This window comes from Plasmodium gonderi, assembly GCF_002157705.1.
Source record: "Plasmodium gonderi DNA, contig: Chr08, whole genome shotgun sequence".
NCBI lineage: Eukaryota > Apicomplexa > Aconoidasida > Haemosporida > Plasmodiidae > Plasmodium > Plasmodium gonderi.
The window spans coordinates 437,889-450,817 of record NW_021628933.1 but is presented as its reverse complement, the minus strand read 5'-3'; the positions used below and the strand labels follow the sequence as shown (position 1 = coordinate 450,817).

The following is a 12,929-nucleotide window of genomic DNA, read 5'->3' as shown; positions in this document are numbered from 1 at the left end:
TGGTGCATCCAAAAATGTGTTAGTGAGATGAGAATTTTGGTAATGTCTCGTCAAGTGGTTCATTTTTACACAATTTTTTTTAACAACATTTTTCATTTTGAATAATGCTTAACTATATATATATCCCTTTGCAACTTTGTACACTTGTTACTTAATAAATGTGTACAAAAGAAAAAAAAAAATTTAATTTGAGTTCCTCTCTCTATAAAGAAAATGCGTACACATTATGTTACATAAAAGATAGTTATTGTAGGAAAAATGTTCTTTGAGATGATGGTTTATAAGACAGTAGATTATTTTTACATTTCACAAATGTTTAAATGTTGTAACTACTTTTTTTTGGTGAAGAACTCTTCATATGGTTATTATGCATATCACTTCAATAGTTTCCAATTTTATACAGGGAAAAAAAAAAAAAGTAAAAAAGTTACATTTTGTTTGGCAAGTGTAACAATTTTTTTTCTGTGTTTATGCAAGATTAAAGATATAAGAAAAAACTACAATTTCTGTGTGCTGTAAACATAACAGTTTTTAAGTAGTTTTTCTTTCTTTTTTTTTTTTTTTTTTTTTTTTCTTTTGACTCAAATGTGGAATGTATTAAAATAAAAAGCATGACAATCACAGTTGAATGAACTCCCTTTTCTTTAGTTAGCTTCTCTGCTTTTCTTTATTTTTTTTTTATTTTTTTGCTTCTCATGGGCTATTCATAATTCATTTTTAAAAAATGACTCCATATAAAACAAGAATAAATTTGCAGCAAATTAGCATAATTGTAACATCAGAATATTTTCCTATGCTGAAGTGACATAAAATAAGCCTTTTTTTTTTTTTTTTTTTAAACCTACCTCTACTGACATAGCAGAGCTAAAAATTTTGGAAGTTTATATTTATTTTATTTATTTTTTTTTTTTTGTATTTATTTCAAAGCTGATGGTCAAAATACTTCAGATAATACATGAAAATAGCTTTGCATAAAATATGTATCGTGTAGTTAAAATCATCTTAACTAGTCAATTGTAACGCAACAGTAAGGACAACTCTTACACATGTTCCTCTTATTCTACATAACTTCTCCCAATTTTCAACTCCCATCATTTATTGACAAATATACTCGATACCTTACATGTTACAATTCCGTTTACCATTTTTATAACACAATTATACGTATATGTCCAATCTTCACAATGTAAATATGGATGATAAAAAAAGAACAAGTACAAGTTTAACGGCTGAAGAGTACGTTTTCCCATGTGATAAAAATGAAAATGTAGAAGATAGAAAAAAGATAAAAGATTTAACTACATTATTAAATAGCTACACGAAACATGATGCTTTAGATGATGTTAGTGATTTTTTAGCTAGCTCATACAAAAGCTTCCTAATTAATTGTATATATGTAGAATTGAAATGTACTACTAGTAGAGAATTGAACACTCTGATAAGCATATGTCTAGATATCATAAAAAACAATCACGAAATATTCAAGTACCAAAATATTTATTTTATCAGTCTAAATACGCTATTTTTCTTACTAAATAAGGTGGATAATGTAAACAATTACTTGGAATATTTGTCATTCAGAATTTTTTACAATTTATTATTTGCAGATAATTGGACAAAGGACAATCACATTGAAGTATTTGCAAAATTGAATTACATTAATTTTTTTATCATATCGAAAATTTTTAAAAAGTATGTAATAGATCCCAACAATGATTCTGACATTCCCCCCACTTCTCGTATTAACAAAATTATAAATCACGTATCTGTCGAATTTTTATCTTATGAGAAGGAGAATCATTACACTGTAAACAAAAGTGGGGTCATAGAAAATACCGAGAATATTCGACTAAATAAAAACTTTAGTCTTTGTCATGATTATTGTGACCATTTAAATTCAGTAAATGTTGAACGTGCATCTTCTTTATCAAGGAATAAATACATTTTTCAGAATTTACAAGATACCTCCATACTCGTTCCTATAAATCTTAAAAATAGGGAGATATTTGTTAACTATCATAATGATAAGATATTATGGCATAAAAGACGCAAAATTGTTATATATGAACATACTTTAGAAGAGAAAAAAAAAACAAGTAATGAACAACATAACGGTGATTCTAATGTAACCTTGGTTAATTCAAATGATGAACTAGTTTTAAAAATTTACCAAACGATTATTCATTTGGTTATCAAATTTGACTTAACTATTTACATTATATGTGAATGCATAAATGTGTTGTTAAATTTATGTGAAAAATGCAATCAGGAATTAATACTTTATGATTTTCTATTGTTATACAAATTTTTCCTAAAAAGTGACCAAAAAAAAAAGTCACAACGATTTATTACCTTTATGATACAGTTAATTACCAAATGTAGAAAGGAAATTCAGAAACAATTATTTTTTAAATTGATAAAAGGTTTTAACTCCTTTTTGAATCTCCTTTATGTAGATAATTCTGACATACGTATGCAAGCTAAAGGGTGTTTACTATCATTAGATATATTTTATGAACACTTGAATAACAGCACAACAGGACAGAAGCAGCATTTACATAGTTCTAGTACACATATCAGAGGGCATCATATGGCAATATGTGTAAATAATGAAATTTCTAGAATTATGAATTTAATTTTATTTCATCTTAATTATATCCATGATGTTAGTAATAACCAGTATGCGGATAAAGTCACGAAAGAAGCTGAATATGACAATTTTTTTAAGATTAGAGCAAGTAAAGATTTTCTGTTGAAAAGTTACATAAATAAACAAATTAGCATAAAAAAAGATAAATTATTTTGTAAAGACAAAAATGAAACAAATAAAAACATCATAATTACAAATAATATAGTAGAAATGGAAATTTTGATGAAAACGTTTGACTGTATTTTTAGTCTTGTTCCAGATAGAACCAGTTACAACGTATGCTTTATTTTTTTTTTCATAAGCACTTTGATGTCAATTAAAAAAATATGTAAAAATAAGCAGTTTGAATTTCCAAAAAAATTCTTCTTTTTTATAAAACATTTATTTATCCAAACAATATACGTGCTAGAAAGCATAGACAGAATGGAAGACCAAACAATGAATAGCAAAAACATAACTGCAATAGTCGAATATTTTAGTATCGAAAATGAAACAAGTTATAATAAAAACAGTAATATTACTCTATTTGAAGAAAGAGATGTAAAACAAATTATTGAACGCATTAAACTTAGCAGCAGAGTAAGAAGTGATAAACCATTTATTTTGCTTCTAGAGGAAATGTATTCCAGAGTTATAACATTTTTAATGCCAAATGAAAAGAAATGGACCTTTTTAAATTCTTCAAATTTTTACTTTTTCAAAAAGGTTCTGTTAAGAATATCACATTTTTACCATAAAAAAAACGGAAGTAAAAATATGATGAAGTTATTCTTTTTGAAAAGCATTTTTAAAAACATAAAAAAAAAAACGAAATGGAAGTTGAACTTTAAAAAGGTGCATGGTGAAGAAGAGAACATAACTTTACAAAATATGCAGTTAGGTTATAAGAAGTATGCAAAGCTTTTTTGTGAAAAACCAAAATACATATCATCAGAAATGGCATCTTATTTTTCATTTTGCTTAGATTTTCTAAAAACATTTGTTTTATTTGATAAATCACTTAGTTACCATTTAAAGGGAAGTAAATATAAAAGTCTTATTATAAACATTTGCAAAACTACAATTTTTAAGTACAATTTTTTTTTACCTGCCAAGAGTACAACCAACTGCTTTTTCCATTCAATTATAGTCCTTCGCAATGTCTATTTAAACATTTATAAGAGTGGAAAGGGAAATAAATTATTACATGAAATTTGTGTTACAATTTTTTTATGTTGTAACAAAGCATTGAACAGCATTAAGAGGGATGATGTTATTTTTCATAATAATAACAAGTTGGGGTGTCTTAAGAAACATTATAAAATGAAACAGAGTTCATACAGCATATTTTCTGACACAATTAAAACACAGAGTAAAGGAAAGACATGTCCCATTATAATAACAAACAAGTTTGAAAAATCGTTTAAAGAATATTACTTAAATAATTCTTTACCCATTTTTATAAAATGCTTAGACGTCATGACAGATATAGTAAAATTAAACCTTTTAAGACACAAAGTTAGTAGCACTAGGGTAATTATCAAGAAATCGAAAATTGAAAAAAGAAAAAAGAAACGACTTAAAAATTTAAAAAGTGAAAAAAACTTAATTTTATTCACTCATAGATGTATGAGCAATTTGTGTAAATATCTTATAAAAAAAACGAAAGAAGATTTTTTCTATAGTGCTCGAAAATACATATTAAATTTTATTCAGAACTTTATCGCATTAAATACCATTTTAACCCTAAAATATAAAATTAGGAATAATTTAAATGTGGAACAAATTTTGAGTTTCTGTTTTTATAACATTTACACCGATCACGACATAAGCACTTTTTCAATCATACATTACATAGCTTTTTGCTTAAAAAATTACATAAATTTATGTGGAACAAAAATCAAAAAGTCTAATCATTACCTGGACGTATGTGATGATTTAATATTCCAAATTGTTGATGAATATTACTCCTATGATTTCCCGTAAGTATATATCTAACAAATTACAGCACACATTTTGCACTGTCCCCCTGAAGGACATTTTGTGCAATTACGTTTTTGTCAAACATGTCCTCATTATTTTCGCCAGTTTCATCATTATCACCAGTTTTATGATTATCACCAGTTTTATGATTATCACCAGTTTTATGATTATCACCAGTTTCATCATTATCATCAGTATCATTATTATCATGTGTATTTTTTTTTTTTTTCTCGTGTTTTTTAATGCAATACAGAGGAATAAGAAGCAAGATTATAAATAGTATACTCATCCCTTACAGTTATTTCACACATTTTTTCAATCTTCTATTTCTTCTTCTTTGCAGTAAAACGAATTTATGGGAGGAATATGTATCCAAAACTGTTAGTTTTAACTCTTTAAAAAATACTAGTGTAGATTGTCCAGGAGAATAAATCAGTACAGTGGGTAAGAAAACACATTTGCGTTATTTTGTTTATTCATGTGATACTTTTCTTGATCCAGTATTTATTATTTTTCTTTTTAGACACCATTAAGTATGTACTACTTGTTGAGGGGTCATTAAATATACCCATTTGAAATGAATTTACCCCTGTCCATTTTTGTTTGAATTACAAATTTGGAAAAAGAATTTACAAAACAGATATGCTTTTTTTTAAGAACAATTTTCAAATTAGGAAAACGCATTCAGTTATACAATACTGTTAATTTTTTCCTATTGCTTTTTTTTTTTTTTTTTTCTGTTGTTGTTTTTTCCTTATGAAGCTTTATGTAATACATGCACAAAAAGTGGCAATCACTTAAGTGTTCTATAGAAATAATGTTACATTAAAAATAGTTAACAACTCTTAAATAATATACATGTAGTAATGGTATCATTTTTGTCTTTAAAATAATTTTTTATGTTCTTATGTAACTTCAAAATTTCAATGTTAACACCGGAGACACTTTGCTTTACTGTATAAAACTTTTTTTTTTTTTTTTTTGCATACATATGATGCAATAGAAAGGGAAACAAACAACGGTGGTTATAATGAGAATAATACTGCACATATAACGAAAAAATGGCTATCAAAAGAGGCTCCATTCATTTTATACCAGTTGTTTTGTAACATTCCTTCTTTACTATTTTAATTTTTGCCTTTTGGTTAATCATAGGGCATACAATTATGCTTTTTGCCAAAAAAGAATCTATAAATTCAGTGTTCAGATAAGCCATATTTGTTCTTTTACCCCCATATGCACACATGTGCATAAAAAGGAAAATTGAAAAAAACACACTTTTTTCGTTTTTCGAAAAATGTAAACAGTGCGACATGGCAACAAAATGTGTAAAGATGTGCTTTCGTATACGAAAGTTGGTTTTAAGAAATACAGATATCTCCAGTACTGGGGAAAATGAAATGGTTCACGTGTTTCAAATTATTTTGTAGGAAGGTAGCCAAAAGGAAAAATATGTAAATACGTGTATATATATGTACATATATATATACTTATATGAATATCCCTCCTTGCTGTTCATATTTTTTTTTTTTTTTTTCTAATACAAGAAAAAAGTATGTGCATGCGCAGGGAAAAAAATGATGGTTCGTAAGAGCAGGTATCGATATGTTGACTGTATTTTTGTTTAAAAAATGAAAATATCCCCATATTCATCAAATTTTAGTCATTTAAAAAATACGAAGAAAGTTCCTATAAATTAAGGAGGATTATTCTATAGGCACAAAATTAATGTACACATTTTAGACAATTTTCTCTATTTTTTTTTTCTGTTCGCTATGCATTTGCATTGTAAATTTTTTACTGAACGGTTAATTATTTGGTAAGCGTTGTAACACTTTTTTTTTTTTTTTTTTTTTTTTTTTATTTTGCGTGTGTGTAATTTGATAAATCATTAATAAGAAAAGCTATAAAAAGTGAAATAATAAAACTCTAAAAAAATTTCATCAAAGAGAATAATTAATTTTATGTTTAATATTTTTATGCATAGTTTAGTGTTTGTTTGCAATATACAGAAAATTTGATGTCTTATTTACATAATTTTTAATAGATTGTTTTTTTGTTTTTTTCTACAGTACATATTTGTATATAGCACTTTTCTTCAGGGCAAAGGAAAGAATTTCCACAAGAAAAACAGCTGCATTTTTTTTTTTTTTTTTCCCCTTCATTTTACTCTATAAAAATAAAAAGTTTATCCATTTGAAACAACTAATGCCACGAATGATGTATATGTCCACGAAATATGTAGTTGTGTCCTTGAAAATATAGAAAATGAATTGATTTATAGTGTCAAGTCAAAGTTTCAAAAAAGTGTATATTGTTAAATTAACATGAAAAATGTCTATAAGAGCTTTCTGCACGCATGTAGACACATGCTTATATATATGATACACTCCTTTCCTAATAATCCCTTAACTTTTTAGGTTCTTTAATATTTATTTTTTTTTTTTTTCTTTTGTTGTTTCAGTAAATTTTTTTTTATTTTTTATTTTTTATACTTTATTTTTTAGTTTTTATCTTTTTTTTTTTTTTTTTTTTTTTTTTTTTTTTTTTTTTTTTTTTTTTTTTTTTTTTTTTTTTTTTTTTTTTTTTTTTTTTTTTTTTTTTTTTTTTTTTTTTTTTTTTTTTCATTATCGTTTAATACATAGCACTTTTTTGACACAAAAAGGTACATAAGCATTTATGTAACTATTTTGAGTAAACCTAATTTGCTTTACAACTTTACTAGTAGAAAATTTCCAGAAAAAGAAATTAACAACTTAATGCGGAAGTTAATACTTTTGGTACAAATTCGTATAATTATGTATTATTTGCTCCACCACCACCCCAATATGTCTCTCACATAGGAAGAGACACAAAAATTAGTTACACCTTTTAATACACATGCTATAATAATTTAAGGATTTTTTTTTTTTCTTTATAAATAATACATAGAGGTGTATTTAGAAAAATTACATTTTTTAATCCTCTAAATTAACCCTAAACAATAATCAGCAAATCAAACACACATAAGCGACTACAGAAACGTAAAGAAATAGCAAAATAACACAAATAATAGAATGGATTCATGTTTAACACACGATGTTGAAAATGAATATGACGGAATTTTTGCAAAAAGCAAATATTATTATAAAATCCATTTAGCAAACACGAGGTATGATATTATCAGAAGAGTAGTTCAGGATTCTGAAGATTGGATTGAAGCTAATCCGGATTCTAATGATTGGGATGTTATGTGGATAGACACATCCATCTCCGATGATAGGTTTAGGAAATTGAAGAAATTCCAAAAAATTAACCATTTTATTGGAATGAAAGGTATTACAAGAAAAGATGAATTATGCAAAAATTTAAAAAAAATGAAAAAGAATTTTCCGCAAAGTTATAACTTTTTCCCTCGCACATGGGTCTTACCAAACGAAATATCCGACTTCAAAAATAATTTTAAAAAGGAAAATGGTTCAAAAACGTATATTGTTAAGTTAAAAAATTCATGTCAAGGAAAAGGTATTTATTTAACAAAAAGTTTAGACAATATAAACAAATATGAAAGTTGCGTAATTCAAAAGTATATTCACAAACCGCTACTGGTAAATGGTTTGAAGTTCGATATCCGATTATATGTTTTGGTAACAGGCTGTGATCCACTTAGGATATTTTTACATGAAGAAGGTTTAGTAAGATTTTCAATAGAAAAATACAAATTACCAAAATCGAAGAATCTAAAACGGGTGAATATGCATTTAACGAATTTTTCCATTAACAAAAAGTCAGATAAATTTGAAAATTCCCTAGATCCTAACGATGCAACCACAGGACATAAAAGAAGTTGGAAAGCATTTTTACATAAATTAAAAGAAGAAGGATTGCCCATGGATTCAGTAATGAAACGCATTGAACATATGATTGTTAAAACAATTTGTTCAATACAACCTGAATTGAAGCATTATTACAATTCAGCTCATATTAGTGATTATTCTAATAGTATGTGTTTTGAAATATTAGGATTTGATATTTTACTAGATTATAAATTAAAACCTTGGTTACTTGAGGTGAATCATTCTCCTTCTTTTGCGACAAGTTCGTTGGTGGATGAGAAGGTAAAATATGCAGTTATCAGGGACACGTTAGTCATTTTATATATGCATTCGAAATATAGACATCTTTATATTCAAGAATATTTAAATTTGCAAAAATTTAGAAAAAAATATAATGATATGTTGCTAAAACATAAAAAAGAATTAAAAGAAAAGTTAACTTTAAGTCGTTTTCATTATGAAAATAGGAACTTGGGGGGATATAAAAGAATCTATCCCTTAGCAGAATTGATGGATTATGAAAATCTTATTTTATTTGTTTCCAATGCTTGGAATAAATCAATTGGAATTCCTTATTCTATGAAAAGAGATTCCTTTGAGTATTTATTTGAAGATAACACAAAAAAGAAGAATCAATCAAAGGAAAAATTAGCTATAACTGACAATTCAGTGCTAGAAGGGCATCCATATTTGTTAAATATGTTGGAATATAACAAGTACTATTACTCAGATAGGACCAATGTAAATATGAGCAACTGTTCTACCTCTTGTTAGGAGATAGTTAGGAATGTTAAGGGGTTGCGACAACTTCCTCTTTTATATTACTCAGTTATACCACACTATTGTTGTACTATGTTATTTCTCCGTATCATCTCGTTATAACATTTTATCGCAGATTTTTTTCCCCATTTGAGAACAAATAACTATAAAAATAAAAAAAAAAAGGAATCCATAAATTTGAAGTGTTTACATTTTTAAGAATTATTCTAAAAGTTCTCTACGTGGGGAACTTCATGGACGTCGTTTCGCCTTTGGCACGCGACGGTCAGGTGTAAATTTGTTGCGGATTTTTTGGAAAATACTTATTTGTTTATAGGAGCAGGGGGGTAGATGTATGTATGAGTATATACATTCACGCGTTTATATGGATCTGATTATATGTGTAAATATTTTTTTTTTTTTTTTTTTTTTTTTTTTTTCTTTGCATATATGTAAGAACAGTCCAACAAGCAAGATAAAAGCCTGCTGATAATTAGCTGCGTTGAATTAATCGTTGCAAAAATAATGTGTGTATCAAATTAAAGATTACCTAATTCAAGATAAGACATGATTAGAAAAAAGAAAAAAAAATATATAAATATTTATAATATCATTTGAAATGAAAAAGTTTGTTATATATGGAAACTAATTCACAACAAGGAAATATGCGTAAAATGTAGGGTTTTCTTAACTAAGGTAGTTGAGACACAACAAAAAAAGAAAAAAAAAAAAAAAAAAAAAAATTAAGATATTACAAATTGTTGTACATATGTAAAATTCCCCAAATAATAAATTAAGGAAAATCTTAAAATGTACAAACATTTGTATTTTTACTTTTACAAAACATAAAAACAATGCGAAAAACATATTCAAAAGGGATTGCTAGCATATAGTAATTTGTTAACTGGCATGGTGTTTATATCAACCACGTAAATACTGCAACTACTGTGATGAAGATGAATTTCTCTAGATTCGTATATTAAGGGGAACATCAACAACAAGAACGAAAAAAAAAAAAAAAATAAATAAAATAATGATGGCGTAAAAAATGGTATAAAAATGCCATAAAATGGAATGAAAATATAAATAAAAATAGGTGTGTCTATCCAAGGGTAACTGGTATGAGATAATGAGGAAACTGATTAGTTCCATATGCTCATGTATCTTTTATGAAATTTTAAAAACAAATTTCCTTTTCAAGTTATAAACCATTTTTTGCTACTAAACCTCTAAATGATTTAAATGCACTGGAGTTCAGAGTTGTAGCAGATAAGGATGGTTAATATGCATGTATGATTTTCTGAGAAGTACATTATATCATATTACATTAAATCCTATTTGATTGCTTTTTTTTTTTTTTTTTTTTTTTTTTTTTTTTTTTTTTTTTTTTTTTTTTTTTTTTTTTTTTTTTTTTTTTTTTTTTTTTTTTTTTTTCTGTTGTTTCTTCTTTGTTTTATCATTGTAGATATTTGAATTATTCTGTTTATTTTTACATGTTTCCAAAGAGTTTAACATATGAGAGCACATGAAACGGTAATATCATCCATTTTCCCACCTGTTTTGTGGCATTTAAATTCTTTATTGTAGTTATTTATGTAGGGCGATATCCACCTTTTCATTTTCGAGTAATTAAAAGCCTCATTGGCTATTTTTTCTGATAGGGAAGAAAAGTTGTTTTGTTTAACTAAATTTAATATTTGGTTATCATACAAATTATCCCATAATCCATCTGATCCGGCAACAATGATATCATTTTTTTTTACTTCAATATGTGCAATGTCTGCGTCATTTGGTTTGCTTACTTCATTACTTCCCAACTGATAAGGGAAATTAAATTCATATTGCTGTGGCTTGGAGCGGTAAACAATGGTATCATTTCGAATCAGGATAAATTGAGAGTCTCCAATGACTGCTGTAGATATGGTACTATTGCTATTAAAAATTATTAGACAAACAGTGGTTGATCCCTGAATATCATTATTTAGATATGCATAGTTTAATACATCTTCTATTTTTATATTTTCATTTTCATCTATTTTTTTTTGTAAAAGTTGTAAAAATTTTTCTGGGTATTTTCTTGGATTTACACCATGCCTTATCCACGATCCCACACCATCAGCAATGGCCATAAATGCTTTTCCATTCAAACAACAATCTTCACTTTCTACTTTGTCTGGATGTTTTATAATTTTATAATTTGTTAAAAAGGAATGTTTTGCAGTTGAGCAAAAGGCTTTTTTGTTGAACGAGAGGAGTATTTTTTTTTTAATTTTATATTTCAAATATACACTATTTGCCATATTAAAAAAATTGAAAGGTAATTTATTTTTTAAAAATGTACAAGGTAACTTTGTGATAAAATTAAGTTCCTTGGAAATGTTATTCGTAAGCTGTGTATCACATTTTGTATTTGTGAAATTGGAGTTCTTGTTGCTGCTTTGGATATGTAGGAAAGATAATTTATCCATAATGTTATCCTTCATAGCCAATTCATTTTTTGTTTTCTTTTTCTTTTTTAATTTTTTCTCGAATTCTTTAGAAAAAAAGTTAAAATTCTGTCGATAAAAGTAGCAATCTTCCTTTTTCAACAAATAACTCATTTTCTTATTCTGCAAGTTTTTAATAGCTACAGCATGTGTATAGTACTTAGCGGGTACTTTTTTATAAGAACTAAGCATATTCTTTAAAAGTACAATCACAAGGGGAAATAATATAACGATCATCTATATTCAAAATCCTGTGTTTTCTTTTTCTTTCGTTTTTTTTTCCCCCCTCATCCACGTTTTAAAAAGGAGATGCCGTATTTCACTGTTCTGTTACAACATGCTCGTTTATAATTATGATTTGCTGTTCTTTCTATGTTATATTATTTACTTATCCACATTTTCCTCCTTTATTTTCTTTCCTATTTCGTATTTGTACTTTTTATTTTTCCAAGAAAAAAAAAAAAAAAAAAAAAAAAAAAAAAGGGGTATAAATAAAAAGGGAATGTTAGGTGGGATTAAATATATTTTATGATGCATAAAAATAGAAGTGGGCCAAAGGAGGGGGTACAGTAATTTATATAATTATGTTTTTTCATGGGTTTATTTTTATTTCTGCGTGCGTTGATATATAATAAAATAACAAGCAAATGTTGGTGAAATGTAAACTAAACATAGGTTATTATAGGAGAAAAAAAAAAAAAAAATACTTACGAAAAATGAAGCACACAAAAAAAAAAAAAAAAATAAAATAAATAACACGAAAAGGGGAAAATGTAAAAACAATGAAATACACTTTTATCGGTGTATGTTGGAAAGATTAACTTAAGTATCTTAGACCGAAGATTAACTTAAAAGCTTGAAAAAATTGCAACTGCAAAGTGTTGGCGTTACTTGAGGTTTAATACGTATACATGAAAATAAAATGCAAATAAAAAAAAAAAAAAAGTGATAATAATAAAAAAATTACAAAAAATTAAAATTATAGTAATAAAATACAATAAATAAGAACAATAATAAAAATAAAATAACAAAATGCTTAAGAAAAAAAATACACTTTGCAGCATTTTTACTTAATATATTTTTTTTAAGCTTTTAAAAAAAATTTCCACAAATAAGGCTATATATGTAACTTTTTAAAGGTCTTTTTTTTTTTTTTTTCCTCCTTTACTTATTCGTCCATAACCGTAAAGAATGAAAAAGTTAATAAGAATCTAGATTCCCACGTCATTGGGTGATTTATTACAAACGGGGGATTCT

General features: G+C 26.3%; 3 protein-coding genes across 3 annotated transcripts; 2 read left to right on the top strand and 1 right to left on the bottom strand.

The window, feature by feature from the left end:
* Window positions 1–1,192: 1,192 nt before the first annotated feature.
* On the top strand, window positions 1,193–5,043 carry PGO_080860 (hypothetical protein, conserved; the record flags this gene model as incomplete). Its single annotated transcript, XM_028687308.1, has 2 exons — window positions 1,193–4,611; window positions 4,956–5,043. The coding sequence occupies 2 exons, from the start codon at window positions 1,193–1,195 to the stop codon at window positions 5,041–5,043; spliced, it is 3,507 nt and encodes a 1,168-aa protein (XP_028543109.1).
* Window positions 5,044–7,668: 2,625 nt separating this feature from the next.
* Window positions 7,669–9,201, top strand: PGO_080850 (tubulin--tyrosine ligase; the record flags this gene model as incomplete). The annotated part of the gene is made up of 1 exon (XM_028687307.1): window positions 7,669–9,201. The coding sequence occupies one exon, from the start codon at window positions 7,669–7,671 to the stop codon at window positions 9,199–9,201; it is 1,533 nt and encodes a 510-aa protein (XP_028543108.1).
* A 1,493-nt stretch (window positions 9,202–10,694) lies between these two features.
* Window positions 10,695–11,864, bottom strand: PGO_080840 (protein phosphatase 2C; the record flags this gene model as incomplete). Its single annotated transcript, XM_028687306.1, has 1 exon — window positions 10,695–11,864. One exon carries the CDS (start codon window positions 11,862–11,864, stop codon window positions 10,695–10,697), a length of 1,170 nt encoding a protein of 389 aa, XP_028543107.1.
* Between the last annotated feature and the right edge of the window lie 1,065 nt (window positions 11,865–12,929).